Source organism: Hydra vulgaris, chromosome 04, assembly GCF_038396675.1.
Source record: "Hydra vulgaris chromosome 04, alternate assembly HydraT2T_AEP".
Lineage (NCBI taxonomy): Eukaryota > Metazoa > Cnidaria > Hydrozoa > Anthoathecata > Hydridae > Hydra > Hydra vulgaris.
In genome coordinates, this window is record NC_088923.1 from 17,587,040 (window position 1) to 17,604,313 (window position 17,274).

General features: G+C 27.5%; 1 protein-coding gene across 1 annotated transcript; it reads left to right on the forward strand.

Moving 5' to 3' along the window:
• Nucleotides 1-1,678: 1,678 nt before the first annotated feature.
• On the forward strand, nt 1,679-16,780 carry LOC100212283 (enoyl-CoA hydratase domain-containing protein 3, mitochondrial). Its single transcript, XM_065795659.1, has 10 exons — nt 1,679-1,836; nt 3,073-3,194; nt 3,277-3,412; nt 7,440-7,511; nt 10,887-10,920; nt 11,555-11,639; nt 12,143-12,252; nt 12,400-12,458; nt 13,454-13,560; nt 16,605-16,780. Exons 1-10 carry the CDS (start codon nt 1,786-1,788, stop codon nt 16,702-16,704), a joined length of 876 nt encoding a protein of 291 aa, XP_065651731.1. The 5' UTR covers nt 1,679-1,785; the 3' UTR covers nt 16,705-16,780.
• Nucleotides 16,781-17,274: the final 494 nt, after the last annotated feature.

Consider the following 17,274-nt stretch of genomic DNA (forward strand, 5'->3'; position numbering starts at 1 on the left):
GTTTTCTAATCTGTGCTCTTTTTTTTCAATTATAAAATAATAGGGCAAGTTCATTTTTTCAATGCCCAAATTCAAGGCCCCAGTTTTGTCTAATGGTGAAATTGATATGATCATATCTCTATACTAATAAGTTAGTCTTAGTATAAGTATATTGACTAAAGCTATAAAAGTCCGTCATGTAGAAGGGTTTAAAAATTAGTGACCCTAGGTACAATAAGCTTTCTTTAAATTGTGCCCAAGGCCACTAGCTATTATACCTAGGGCTGCTCTCTAAAAATTAGGTTTAACTCCATAATAATTTGACAACAAAGGCACATATACACATATATAGACAGACACAAATAGACACATAAATTTGATTAAATTTATTTAAGCATCGGTTGTTTTCAACAAGTTTATCTAGTGTAACTTGATTGCAACACTTAAATAAATAACAAAATTGATTAATAGTTCTGACTAATATTGACAAATAAGTCTACATCTAATATAAATCTATTTTTGATTCAAAATTATGCATAAATTTAAATAGACATTTTAACTAATAATCTCAAACATAAAAAAAAATAATCTGAAAGACATAATAAATAGGTCCAGATAGTTTAACTAACAACTGGGTCCATATAGTTTAGAGGCTAAAAAGTTCATAATTTGTTTGGAATTTTCAACGGTCCGATAAGGTATATGGGCTTATCTATCAATATGTAACATGGACATATCAAAATGTAATATGGGCTTATGGTCATATGTAGTTTGACCAGTGTGTATATAATATGTGCTATGAGTTGGTATATTTTACAGTAAAGTGATAAAAATGTGACGTAGTTCTCTCTTAAATTTAAATATTATGAATATTTTTACTTAAAATTCACTAAAAATAATGTGCAATCACAATTTTAGGCCAAATGTAGCTTTAAAAAAGATTTTGTAGGGTAAGGCAAGTAATCAGAGCTCTATAAAAGAGCTCTGATTTCTTGCCTTACCCTACAAAAATAAAACCTTTAATTACCCCACCCTACTCAACAAAAAAAAGCCCTACACCACCTCATCCCATAAAAAATTTATTATAATACGTTCAAATAATTAAGTTTGCTTATATTGAATTTGTAAAATTTCGTTGATATTATTATATTTATTAGATCATTTGAAAATATAATTTGTGATTTTAAGTAATAATAAGTTAAAATATTTAATTACTTGACTTATTATAGGTTTAATTAGTTATAATTAGTAATAAATAATTTTAATATATTAGATTAATTAATTATTTAATGAATCAATATATCAAGAAAATCCAATTTTTAATCAGACATTTATATATATATATATATATATATATATATATATATATATATATATATATATATATATATATATATATATATATATATATATATATATATATATATATATATATATATGTATATATATACACGCACACACACACACACACACAGATACATACATACATACATACATACATACATACATACATACATACATACATACATACATACATACATATACATACATACATACATACATGCATACGTACATATATATATATATATATATATATATATATATATATATATATATATATATATATATATATATATTATATATATATATATATATATATATAAATAATAAAATAAATATAATAAAATTTAGGTTTGATTTTTTTTTAGTTATAAATCTAATAAAATCCATACAAAAACAGGTTAACTTGGTTAATCACAAAAAAGTACGCAATATTTATAAATTTTGTTCTATGAATGTTCAATTATGATGTCATTGTTTGTTTTAAATAAAATCATACCAAAAGTCAGATTTGCAGTAAGTACAGATACATTAATACTTTTTAAATACAAAATGTAAAATTTATCGTTTTTATTTTTTATTCTATTTTTTTATGTTAAAGATTAAATAATTTTTCATTAATTGTGAATGACTTGTAACCAAAAAAATTATTTTATCTGTTATTCAAAATATTATGCATGAAATATGGTGATTTGTCATTGAAACACTTTAAGCTTGATTTTCTGTTACATTTCTTCATCTATGTTACTGTTTATTTTCATTAGCAACAAAATGTGAGTTGTAAATGTAACAATGTTGTTGTTGCACTTTAAAAATCATTTTATCTTATAAATTTGTAAGTTATACGATTAAATCAGTAATATGACCAGTCATATTACTGATTTAATTGTAGCCACCACTACATAAATTTTGATTACACAAAAGCAGTAATGTTTTTTCTTCATCTTACCTCCTATCATCATACCTTCTATCATTTTATATTTAATCATTTTAAATATTGATATATTTATGCATATGTATATTTGTTTAAAGTAAGTTAAGCTTTTGTATTTTATGAAGATTTATGGTTACTTATGTGTCCTATTTTGTTTTAGGTATACTTTAATGATAAATTTACTGTTAATTATGATTTATGTATAAACTTTTTCCTCTTAAAATAAATCTGTGTTTATTCTGAACATCTGTTCATTTTTCTTTGTTTTTATTACTTATCCTTCTTTATATAAAAAGTTTTTTTAATATGAATGTTTCATATTTCTCTGTGGGCTTTCATTGCTTAGTCTAGTTCAAGCAGCGCAGATTACCTGCATCAAATATAACAAGAATATTATGATGAACTAACTGATGTTAGTGAGAATATTATGATGAACATTTGGAATAATCTGAATAATCATCACAGGATCACAGTTGTCTTCTAAGATTAGGTTTCAAAACAACAAAGATTATTGGAAATCTCAGCATCTTGTCAGGGATAAACAGGGATTTTACCTGGAATATCTTTTTATAAAACAAAGATACCAAGGACTATCAGATGAGAAATTTTATTAACAATGGTATATAAAAGTTACGATGAGAAATTTTTGCAAAAATATAGTTGTTTTAAATACAAACTACTAAGTCAACCAAGCATTTTTAAATAGCTGTGTAGCTGTTGCTATTAGAACAAATCAAATCAAGTTGTTTACTAGTTATAAAGTTAAAGGTTTTTTGGGTTATTTTAACATTTTTATCATTTTTTAATTTTCAATTTAGACTCTCACTGGTCAGCCCAATGGGTTTTTTTCAACTTCAAACATACTAAAAGATTCTCTTACTCTTATGAATGTTGAGGAAAAAGGAATATGCAGAATTACGATGAACAGTATCAAAAAAAGGTAAAGTTTTAGATTTATTGAAAAATGATTCATAGTAGTACTGAGTCATCATAGTAAGTACTGCATCATCATTTTTTGTTAGGAATGCACTTTCTTTATCTATGTTACAAGAGCTTATAGAACGTTTTAAAACAGCAGCAGAAAATGATAGTGTGAAAGCCGTTATTCTTGCTCATAATGGACCATGTTTTTCTGCTGGTCATGACCTTAAAGAATTGGTATGCTTTTTTCTGAATAAACGACCATTTAATAAACAGTATCTATAAATATGTTTTTGTTATTATCATTTGTTATTATTATTTTTGTTTAGTATAGTTATTTAAAATAAATGTTGTTTTTTATTTAAAATAAATTTTATTGTTACACAAACAAACACAAGCAGATGGATATTTATTGTTTCATGCAGATGTATTTATATCCAAGTAAGTACTTATATATTATCCAGAGTTAAAAATTATTGAAACCCTTTTAAAATTATGGAACTCCATGCATATTTCTTATAACATGGATTGTATTTTTCTGATATTTCAAGAATTCTGGATATTTTTTTTCAAAATTTATATTTTCCAGATATCCAAATAGTTTTCTGGAAACACAAATTAAAAAAAATTGTTTTATAACTTTATCATCAAATATTTAAAATAGTAAAGATACTGTTTATTAATTTCTTATAAAAAAAAAAAAAAACATAAAAAACTAGTTGTTTGACCACAACTTTCAGCTGGGCAAGCGTAATCAAGCACGGTGGAAAGCCAATAAATCACAGCAGTCAACAAAAATTGTCTAAACGAAATCTAAAAGAGATATTGTTACCAGCCTTCCAAAATCCTCTGACAATAATCAGAGGCAAATATTAGTTCAAAGTATGCTCAAAAAACTTAACTACAATGTCGCTTTTAAAGTTGTAAAGTATTTCTCGCAGAACTATTGGCAATAGATTTACTTGACAAACCCTTTTGATTGAAACCCTTTTGAAAAAATCAAATGTATTGATAGACCTAAAACAGTCAACATCAATGGAAGAGAAACCCATTCTTCAAATGGAAATCAACGACTAAAGCCATTTAGTTGCTCTCAGCATCATACTAGTTCAGCATTCTTTAATAAGACCAGCTCTTCCATTAAATTACCTCACCTTTCATGCTTCTACACCAATGCAACCTCCTTTGATCCATTATAACTCATCAAACTCTCCTTACTTGCAGAAAATAACTCCTTTGACATTATTTTTATTACAGAGACATAGTTCAATAACCAATCAGTTACTTCTCTCCCAAATTACAACCTCTATTGTTCAGATTGTCTCGGCTAAATCAGAGGAGATGTGGCTGTATACACCAACAAAATCATCTCAAACCAACTAGAGGAATCCCTGCTACACAAAGATTTTGTTTGTCAATATGTCAAAACAGTTATGGGTCAATCTGAAGCTTCTGAATAAAACTCTGCTCCTAGGTCTGCATTTATAGACCTCCATCTTTCGGTATTGAAGCCTTCTCCGTGATTTCAAGTACTATTTTCCATGCCAAAAAATCAGTACCAAAAACTGCAGTAGTATCATCATTGTCAATGATTTCAATTTCCCAGAGTTTACTCAGACTTCCAATTCAGCCATCTCTAGTAAAATCATTCTTTATTTGTCTCTCTTTTTCAAGAATTTCATCTTCACCCAATCGTCACTGTCCACACTTTCAAACCTGCTAGTCGCCTTATGACAAGCTCTTGATCTCATCATATGTGACTCTCCATACCATGCTAAGGAAATCATCATTGGTCCTCCACTCGACTTGTCTGAACAATATCATTGCTCTATTTACCACAATACAAGCTAACTTCCAGCATAAAATTATTGCATTTTAACAGCTCTAAATTCATTTACAAGCTTGGTAACTACAAAAAAATCAATGAAGAATTCAATAAGGTTGACTGGTCATCCATTTTTAAAGACTTAAATGTAGGGCAATATTACCAAATTTGACTCAACAAATGCAATGTTATTTTTAATTTCATCCCTCATATGTGAACAAACAATTCCAAATAAAACAACCAAAAGAACTATTATCTCTGATTCGTCTTTTCAAAATGGAAAATCACATCCCTGTTGCAGAATTAAAGAAAACCTTTGAATTTGCTCTGGCTGATGATAAGCGCAACCCTAAAATGTTAATTTCATACATAAATCATATGCCCATCACCAGTTCCAGTGAGGTCTGACAAAATTACAATAGCCAACTCACTTAAAAATCAATTTCAAACAGTTTTTAGCAAAGAGCCATTCAATTAAAATCTTCCCCACTTTGATCATAGAACTAACATAATCCTCAACAGCATAACATTTGACACTCATGCCACTCTAATGGAACTCTTGTCACTTGATATATTCAAATCACTTAGTGTAGACAATGTCAGTCATTGCGTTTTACGCGCTTGTTTTACTTTGATGTCTACTCCACTTACTCTTATCTTTCAATAGTCATTTGACAATGGTGAAATTCCGAGCTCATTCTCCAAAGCAAATATAATGCCTTTATTTAAGAAGTGCTCCAGAATCGACCCATCAAACTACAGACCAATATCCCTCACCTCGATTTTGTGTAAAATAATGGAGAAACTAATAAGAAATGCACTTTGACCAAAAAAATTTAAGTCACTTTGAGTATTTAATGGGACTGGGACCTTGTTCCTAGTCCCATTAAATACTCAATTCCCATTAAATACTGCTTTGAGTATTTAATGGGAATTGGGACCTTGTTCAATAATGACTCAAACTACATTGGAAGCAACCACCTCTGAGCATGACTTAGGAATACAAATTACCAAAAATCTAAAATTAGAAACCCAATTCATCATTACTTGATGTAAATCAAATCAAATGCTAGGCATCCTAAAACACACTTTCCAATCTTGTGATGGTTTTTTATGGAAACAACTCTACACACCTATGTCCTTACTTTACTTGAGTTTGCAATTCCAGCTTGGAACCTTCATTTGGTAAAGGATGAACAAATTATTGAGCTAATACAGCGCAGAGCCACAGATACCAGACAAACTGAAAAAGTTGAACTACAAGTCTAGATGTTTACAACTTGCCTTAACTTCTCTAGTCAATCGTCATAAATGAGGTGACCTCATCTAAAAATATAAGATTATTAATAACATCGATATAATCAACTGGCACTTTCTTCTCATCACAATTCCACCTAGAGAAAATCACAGAGAGAGAATTCATTGTGAAAAATATAGAAACAATTTAGCTTTTTTTAACTTTTTTAACAACTGCATTGTCAATTCATGGAACATCTTACCAGATAAAGTAATTGGTTCTCCGACTGTCAATAGCTTCAAAGGGAGCCTTGATATGCTCCAATGTTACTACGGCTCGCAACTTTCCTTAGTGAAAGGGGCATTATGAGCTTCACAAAAACTAACATCTTTGCACTTATGCCCATTCAAACTTATGAAATGTATACTTATTCAGTCTCCCGAATTAAAATTAAACAAAGACTAAAATTGGTCTAGAAACAAGAACTACAATTGAAACTAAAATTGCCACAAAGAAGTAATTGACTTATTCAATAACTTCAATAAACAAGTAAAAGTAAAGTTAATGGAATTGTGTAATTTACTAACAAATAAAATAATAATTGTATTCATTGTTTCTTTATAGTAATTAAAAAGCAAAAAATTTATTTCATTTATATATTGTTTGAACAAAATTGAATGCATGAAAAATATGTAAATATATAAATCACTAAATCAAAGAATTTTAAATAACTTGAAGTTTAGATTTTTTCAGTTGTCAATGATTTTATTGCAACATAACTGCAAATCATAACTGAAACAACAGTTTGATGTATTTAACTAACTTTTTCAAGTTATTTTAAATCAGTCTAAATGGTTCATTGAATAAAATAAATTAGTAACTTCCATCATTTTTACAATGTATGCACTATAAAATTAACAAAACCATTTTTTAATGATGCATTGATGCGTTATGGGTGTATAAGTGTATGTGCTGATGCATGATGGGTATTTAAATGTATGTGGTGATATACAAATATATGCAGCATGTATCTAGTTGTATCAGTAATAGCCATTTAAAATACTATAGTAAATTAGTTTATCAATATTTAATTCACCCCACAAACATTAAAAAAAAAGTTATTGCTTCTGTTGTTCATTTAATTTATATATAATTATGTATAAATATATTAAATTATACAATAAATTTTGAATCTATTTCAGACAAGTGACAATACAAAATCATACCATGCTCAAGTTTTTCAAAGATGTACTGAACTTATGAACCTTATTCAGGTTTTTTAAAATATATTTATTTCTTTTGTTTTTGTTGTTGTTGTTGTTGCCGCTGCTGCTGCTGTTGTTTTTGTTATTGTTTTATTGCATAACACAGCGGGCCAAAGATCGGCAAATGCCAAAATAAGTATATACCTCACAATAATAAGTTGTTCAAATATTTTAAGTTTTGTTTTAGGAGTCCTAGGAAGGTTCTCAAGCTCATTCATGTAAAAAACTCTTTTTATATTTATATATATATATGTATATATATATATATATATATATATATATATATATATATATATATATATATATATATATAAAAAAAAGATACTCACAAAATTTCATCTAGTAAGTTTTCTTTGAATTAAAATTTTCCAGTCTTAATAGTAGCATACCTTTTAGAAAACTTAAAAATCTTGTTTTTTTAAGACTTTCTTTTAATTTGAAGGCAACAGTCAAAATATGAAAAAGTAAAACAAATACTATAAAATGCTCAAACTCTTTTTTTTAACCGCATCTTCCCTGGGAACAACTTTTTTACAGCTTATCAACATTGTTCCTTATTAAAAGTATCTAGCCTAATGTTTCACTAATTAAAATTTTGTAGGTAAATTTGTTTGTTATATGCACTTGTTCGAGCACATAGTTGTGAAATTCTAAGTGATTAAGTGCAACTTTAGAATGTACAGAAAAAAATATGGTCTTTAGGTATTAAATGTATTTAAAGTATAACTTATCTTGCACTACTAAACATGGGTTTGCAACTTGATCAAGTCTAGATATTATTTCTTCAGATAAAATTCTTAATTCAAGTTTTTGTTTTAATTTAGTTTTTATTTCCTAATGAGGGTACAGCTCTTAAACTTAGTTTTATGGTTCTGAGGCCGTCTGGTAGTCAGGTTTCCTGAGCTCTGTGGTAGCTCTCAAATAGGCTGATTCCATCAACAGCTGTAAAATATCAAAGTATTAACAGCACTATGTTGCACATAGATTGTATCCCTGTACTTTTGGTGTGCATTGTTGAGGCCACATTTGGAGCCATTTGTTACAGCTTACGGCTTATTAAAAGTAATGAGGCAATTGCTTTGACTTGAAGATAGTGTACTGAGTACTGTGCTTTGAGTCAAATTCTTTAACAATTTTAAAAATGACTAAAGTATGGAAAGCTATATAACACAAAAAACCATCATCATCACCAAGTTCTCTAAATCTATCATTCACTTATATTCGTGGTCTCCGAAGTAAATTTTCTTCTGTTGAGTCTTATCTCTTGCAAAGTTCACCAGACCTACTTGCTCTTTGTGAGTTTAATTTGAGTTCAGCTGTCTCATCTTGCGATCTTAGTGTTGATGGTTATCTTCCTTTAATTCGTAAAGACTCCAATAGTCACATGCTTGGCTTGAATTTTGCAGTCATAAGAGTTGAACCATTTGTCTGGAAACTTGGTTTGCATCCAACTATTATTTTATTTGCTTTCGTTTAGCACCACTTCACTTTATCAATTTTCTCTTTGTTCTATATCGCTCTCCTTCATCTCATAACTGCGCTCTTTTTGATGTTATTTTTGATCAAATTGACCAAGCCCATTTTCTTAATCCTTCAGCCAATATCGTTGTTGTTAGTGACTTAAATGCTTATCACACTGAATGGCTTGGTTCTAGTGTCAGTAATTCTGCAGGTGTCAAGGCCCACAATTTTTGCCTTTCTCGATCTCTAACACAAATAGTCAACTTTCCAACTCGCTTTCCAGATAGTTAGAATCATTTACCTTCTCTGCTTGACTTATGTCTTGTTTTGCGATCTTAGTCAGTGCTCAGTTTCTCCACATTCCAACTTAGGTGTTTCTGATCATGGTTTGATCTCTCTAAAACTATTATCTCATTCTTCTTCATCATTAGAATCCTCTTATCATCGTAACTCTTACAACTACCTTGAAGCCGACTGAGACTCCTTCTGTCATTTCTTTTCACCTTGGTTTCCCTCTCATTGTACTGCTGCAATTTCCAATTGTAACCATTACTTCCATATCTATCATTAAAAAAATTCTCCAGAAAGCAGGCATCTGTTTACTATTACTAGAAACCATTGTAAAAAGGTTTTGTCTAACTCCAAATCCTGCTATTCTCAGGTCACAAAATTTCATCTCAAAACTTAGGCTCCAGAGACTTCTGGAGAATCTTCAACAGTGCCTATAATAAAGGCAAATCTGTTATTCCACCTCTCTGGCATGGTTCAGATTTTGTTATCTCACCTAAAGACCAAGCTGAATTGTTTGCTAAGAACTTTTCATCAATCTCAACTCTTGGTTTTACTAATCATATTCTACCTGATATAGTCAAAAAACAGGTTGATCCATTGCTTGACATTTGTATCACTCCAGCTTCTGCATTTAAAGTGATTTCCTACTTCTACAGCTTGTGGTCCAGATAGCATACCTGTTATATTTTTTAAAGAAGTGTTCTCTGGAGCTGTTGTCTATACTTTAAAAACTATTTAACATGTGCTTACCATTTTTTTTTTTTTCCAGCCTGCTGGAAAAAGACTCTTTTTCTTCAAAGTAAAATTATTTTATGAAATGAATATTTTTAAGTTTGCAGTCACAACTGTTCATAAAAAGCTTTTATGAATAGTTGTGACTGAATGTTTAATGTTGTAAAATTTTCCATTAAAATATAAGTTAACAAATATAGTATGTAGTTGCTTCCTTGTTTTGTTTTTGTCATAGTTTGTAATTACTACCTTGCTTTTTAGTGTGAGGTATATGGTTACTTCCATGTTTTCATGTTTCAAATGTTTAGTTACTTTTTTTGTTTAAATTATGTAGTTATTTTTATTGATTCCAAAAACAGCGTATTTGTATATCTTATAAATAAACCTTTCAGTTCATTAAATGAAAATCTTTTTCTTCAGATTTTGATGTGTATTAAAATGAAATTATTCAGTTGCTGTTGTGTTCTTTTTTTACAGAGTTTTAGTATTACATTTAGCCACTGAAATCATCATCATATTACTTCTGAGTTTTAAACTTGGATCTCTGTCTAGTGTCTCCGCTAGCTTACAGCATTGGCCCAATGTTGTGTGCTTGCAGTGTCTTTTCAGAGTTGTAAAGTTCAGAGTGTCTTGTAAAAACACTCTTTGGTTATTAAAACTTAGGGATGGTAAATAAAACTAAACATTTGGTTATTAAAACTTAGGGATTATTAGGAATGGTAAATAAAACTAATTGAGTATTTAGGTAGGACTTAAGGATGGTAAATAAAACTAATTGAGTATTTAGGTAAAGCAGAAGAAAAAACGTTTTTATATTTGAGTTTAAATTAAATATTATTTATATACAATATAATTAATATAGATGTATATGATAATGACATAGATGTTTTTTTATTAAAGGATATACCAACACCTGTTATTGCAGAAGTAAATGGTACAAATTTTTATATTGCTTTAAAGCAATTCTTCAGTACAAGTTTTATTTTTTAAATTCTTTTTTTTTTATTATAGTTAGTTTTAGATAAACTTTTTTTTTTGCTTTTCAAAAATTAATTTTAAAGTAAAAAAAATTATTTTCACTCAGTATATACTTGTAAGTACCACATTTTTAAATTTATATTTTTGCTTTGTTGCTATAAGCCAGGATGGTGTGTATTAAATTAAAATGATTAAATCAAAAATGCATATTAAAATGTATCAAATCAAATGCATATTAAAAATGAATTAAAAAAATTTATTGTTTATTTCAAAAATTGATTTAAGTTAGGAGTAGCAGTTTTGACATAATGATTACAGGCTTAAAATAAATGACAGACACTATAGTTCTTCTAACCTACTTAGTCCTATTCTGAAATAGCAAGATATTTAATCACCCTTCATACTTAAGCTAAGTGGGGGATGATCTCAACTCTTAAGCAGATTGTTGGCTGGCTAGAGAACTGATAAGATTCAGAACTTATTTCATTATGTCTCATAAATTTTATAAAATTATATTTAAATATTATCATAAATATTGTTTATATTGTATATATATCTTATTATTATTATTATTATTTTATTGAGAATAGGTATAGCTATAGCTGCTGGATGTCAGTTGGTTGCCACGTGTGATATTGCTGTTGCTACTCACACTTCTTTGTTTGCAGTTCCAGGGTATTTAAGTTTCTTTTTATATTACTATTTAAAATTATTATTTTTTAAATGGTAATTTTTTTTCTTTTTCTTTTGCAGTTCTATATAATTTGATTACAATAAATTCTAAGATAGTTGCATTAAAGTCTAAGATTGTTGCATTAAAATCTAAAATTGTTGCATTAAAGTCTTAAATAGTGACATTAAAGTCTAAAATTGTGGTATTAAAGTTATAATGACTGAAATAACCTTAAGATGATTCATTGATTACCAATGATTCATCGGTTTTTAAAGTTTGCTCCTAATTTAAAGAGTCTGTGTTCACCATAGAAATTATAGTTAGTTATGTATAGCTACTAAATTATATTTATTATTACTATATTCGATTATTTTTTAATATAGTAAAAATTTTATATATTCATATTATTAGATTTACTAAGCAAATTATTTCTAAAAAATACATTTCTCTCTCACTTTTTATTAAGTTTTCTGTAGTTTTTTTCTACCAAATAATATGTTTTTAGTGTTTTGATTGGTTTGTTTTGCTCAACACCAGGTGTAGCACTTGCTCGATCAATCCATAGAAAGCAGGCACTTAAAATGCTTTTTACTGGAGACCCAATAACAGCCCAAGGTTGAATTAAAAACTATAAAATATTTTTTTTTTAATTTTATTTTCAAAATTAAAAAATATTTTTTATATTTTAGTATGTTTTGCTCTATTTTTTATGTAAATCTAATTTGTATGGTTTTCTATATTTCCTTTTTAATGTTATATTAGAGGCTCTTTCATATGGCCTTATAAATGAAATAGTTTCAGAAGAAAAGCTACAGCAAACTGTAAGTATTCTTGTTTTTAAAATGAAATTATTTTAAATGAAAGTTGACAGTATGTTTTCTTGTATATTACCAAAAATGATTACACAGTTGCAGCTATAACACACACACACATACACTCTAGGGTTATGACTTTTTTTCAACCTCATGCTGTACTTTAAAATCGATTTTATGTCAAAATCGATTTTTCAATGGCAGGGTGAACTTTTTTCAAAAGATATGCAAATAATAGTTCATTTGGTGCTTTTTAGTTAAAAGCTCATCAAACTACAGTACAGGAGCATAGGGTTGAAGAAAAGTCATAACCCTAATACACACACACACACCACCCATAAAATCACCTTTTTAAAATCGCCTAGTCGGTTTTTTTACGAATTTAGTCATCTAGTCGGGTATTTGACACAATTCAGTCAGTTAAATTTTCGTTTTGAGGACCTTTTAAAGGTTTAAAGGTACTTTTTGAGAATTCACCTCCCCTTATTTTATTTGTAGAATTGCCTCTGATAACATGGTTTTAAAGGTGTAAGTCAAGTAAGTAAAGTCCTGTTGTGTAGCATTAAAAATCTTATCGTAAAATGCACATAATATAAATTATTCAATGAGAAAAAATGCAAATAGAATAAGGTAATTTATAACCTTATGTTTTTTTCTTGTTTTTTTTGCGTATGTAGCAAAAATATTGGATAGCTTCCAATTTGATTTTTCTAAACCAGGGATAAGAAGTTCCAAAACGGATTCAAGGTTTTAAAAGCAACAATTTTAAAACCTTGAATACCTGAACTCTTTAGGAACTAATTAGGAACTTTAAAATCTTTAAAAACATTTTTTATTTTTCTAAAAGTGCAACAAAAGGAACTTCACAAAAAATTTCAAAACAATACAGTAAATATTTAAGAAACGCCAGCTTTTTAAAGACATGTCGCACAGATAATTAGTGACGTAAGGTAAATAGGTTTAAAAAGATATTTGCATTTTGTAAATGTTTAATGTATATTTAGTCCGAGTTGTTAGCCTCGCGCATAATTCGTCACAGCCGTCACGTAATTGGTATTGGAAAATCAACTTTTTATCGTCAAATTAAAGAAAACAGAGATGACGCTTATTGGTAATTATATTTATTTATTTATTAGAGTTATGGCTTGGTATAGCGAGTTTCTTGAATGAAAAGTAGGTGAGCTTTGGTTAGAAAATTTTTTTTTTTTAAAACATTGTAAAAAAAATTATTGTTATAAAATGTCATTAAAAATGATGTATCAATTATTGTTATAAAATGTCATTAAAAATGATGTAAAAATTATTGTTATAAAATGTCATTAAAAATGATGTATAGGTTCAAAATATTATTTGTATAAAATATTAATGTCATGATTTTTATTATTATTTCTAAAAAATCTTTATAAAATGTTGTTTCTTTTGAGACCCAGGTTGATATACTTTTGGAGAAAAAAATTTAGCAGTATATCCAGCGAGTATATATCACTATACCCAGAGAGTATTCAAGGTGGATGGGGTTAGAAAAAAACAATTACTTTTTTAATTTTCAAACCAAAGTTCACCTATTTTTCATACAGATAACGGGAGGTATTAAAAAGTTTTAACCCGATGTTAATTTTTGTTCTCACTTTTAATAATTTTTGCAAATTAAAATTAATAATGCCGTCCATATTCTCATACGGATTATCTAACATACCGTCCATATTCGCATACTTCACATACAAAGTTACTAGTTTTAAAAACGCATTGATGAGTTTTTTCCGTGAATTCCTTACTGTTTCTGGAAATGTCCAGATTTCTTTTTGCTATTTATTTGTGATAAAATCGTATAAAATTTTAAATACCGCAACGTTTGCATCAAGTCAACAATATTTTCTATAACTTAAATTTGCCTTTGAGCAAATTTAAGTTATAGAAAATAATAGTTTTCTCTCTTCTAATTAATTATATTAACGAGAATTTTTTACAAATCATTTTATCTCCGCAGGCTAATTACTGCTTTGTAATATAAACAGATATTTCAATGTAGTGTTAGTTGAATTTTGTTAAAGAGGTTTGTTTGAAGTATATTTTACAAGTATACATAAATAAAATAATATATAATTAACTCTATAAATATTTCTGCTGGTTCTAGAACAAAATAATCTCAAAAGATGTAATTTAATGGTCAAAAGACAGCATCTCTGCTTCCGGTAACCTATCAACATATATTTACTTATATAGTTTCTGAGATAGTATCAGACGATATTTTGAAAGAAGAGCTGCTAAACATAAAATTGCTGGTTACCGGTTATTCTAAGAGAACTATGTAAAATAAATTAGAGTTAAACCGAATGAAAATGGCTGTGTTAAATATTGAACATAAGTTTGATCAAAATCATTTTTTTGAAACATTAACGAAAAAACAAAAGGAACAAAATAAAAAACTTGAGGAACAAAATAAAAAACTTAATGCATTGAATTTTGGTACATTTATAAACTGTAAGAATAATAATCCTATAACTTCATTGTTGAAAAAGCTTAAAAGAAACTGTGATAGTATTTTATAATCACAAGCTTGTCAGTGGAGTATTGATAATGAAAGATATTGCTCATGAAAAGTTTAAAAAAAGTTAACTGCGATACTAAAAAATGTGATATAAATCCTAAACGGCATAGCTGATTGTAGCCCTGGGTTGTCTATTAAGACAACTATAAAATGATTAAAATAAAGTGCTCTTTTTCTAAAAGAAATCTTTCTGTACAGGAAGCTTGTACCAACAAATTTTTTCGTATGGAAGTAATAGATGGACAGCAAAAACTAAAAATCAAACAATTAATTTTACCAATGACAAAGTATCAAAGCTTTTTACAGAAACTAGCAAAATATGCACAAATAAAGACTTTTTTGTGCAATCAATTAAATTTGAAAATGAAAACTGGTTCAATAGGATTTTTTCCTTGTTTAAATACATTTTATTTTCAGTTTATGACTAGAAATTGTTTAAGAAATTTGTAAAAATTATTATAAGATATTATATTTTCTTTTATTCTTCAATATTTTTGTTGGGAAATGCATAAAATAATAAATTTGTACGTGTTACTTAATTGCTAAAGCATTTAGATTAGTTACTAAAGTTAGTTACTTAGTTGCTAAAGCATTCACACAACATGTAAAATCTCTACTTTTTTTTGTTTGTTTTTTAGTTTAACAGCATCTTTTGTGCACTTGTTATTATTTTTTCTTCGAAATCTAATATCTAATATAGTGTATTTGCATCAAATAAATTTATTTGTTCTTTAAATTTTTGTGTGGCTTCATTTTTCTATAAGAAAGCAAAATCTATTCCTTTATCCAAGAGCAATATGTTAATATGTGAATGATTTTGTTTAATGTGAATGAAGTTGTTTTAAAAAAAAAAAATTTAAAGAAAATTATCAAAACTTTCAAATTCAAACTTTGTATAATAGAAGCAACAAACACAATTTCAAATGTCACTTTTTTACTTGCACTTCAAGTGTTCACGTGATCAGATAATTCTTATTTAAAACAATTACATTGAGAATTTGTTTGTTGTTGTTTTCTTTATTTGTTTGTTGAACGAACGTTTGTTTGTTGTTGTTGTTTTCTTTATTTGTTTGTTGAACGAACTTTCAAAATTTGCCAAAACGTAGAAAATAAAGCGTTTTACTAAAAAAATGCAAAATATATCAATGTAAGGTTTACTTCAATAATATAGTTTTTAAAGTTTGAACTAAAAATTTAAAAAGGTGTGGAATAAAATACACCCAAGTCTATTGGATAATCTCAGTTTTTTTTTTAATATTTGACATTTTACTCTACTTATTTTTGTTTACTTCCGCATAATACTATAATGCAATTAAGAGGGAAGGCGAATTGCCTAACTATTTTCAGAATAAAACGACCTTCGTATATATATTATAAAGAAACATTGTTGTTCAGTAGTTTTTATTTTTTTTTGTTACCATCTTTTTGGTATTTACCCACATACCTTCGTTAATTTATTGACAACAAATTTTTCCGGGATTTTCATAAAGTTAAATATTAATCTAGGATAAAAAGTCACTTATGTACCCATTCTAATAACGACCCACAGGGCATTTGCACTAGTTGAAAATGCTACTGAGTTAAGTGTAATTTTTTTTTTAATTTAGTTTGGCAGAGAAAGTCATGGTCGAAAATTTAAAGCACGTAGACGCACAAGAAGGCATATCGTCATTTTTTCAAAAAAGACCCCCAAATTGGATTAAATAATTCTAATAAACTTGTTATGTGAAATTAATTTTTTTAACTTTGCTTTTATTAACGACGATTTAGCTAAACATAGTGATTTCTTAGCTGTTTTATTAAAATTATCGTTTTATATTAATTTTGATGCTATTCTTCATGTCGAAGTTTATATATATATATACTAAAAGTTCATATATATATATATGTATGTATGTATGCATATATATATATATATATATATATATATATATATATATATATATATATATATATATATATATATATATATATATATATATATAGACTCAAATTAAATAATAAGTAATAAATAGTAATAAAATAAACCAAAAGTTTATATTTGGTGCAACAGTAATCCGGAAACAATGAGATATGAAAAATAACATAGATGTATTTGAATTACTTGTACAAAACTGCTTTCTGCTATTTCACTATCTATCATATAACTACGACCTTCGTAATTTGAATTTTTGAAGTTGGTTTTTTACTTTTTGTTTTTGGTTAAATTAATTTCCTTTGAAAAAGCGCATTGCGAATTGCTCTTTATAAACATAAAAAATATGCTCCAGAAAAATA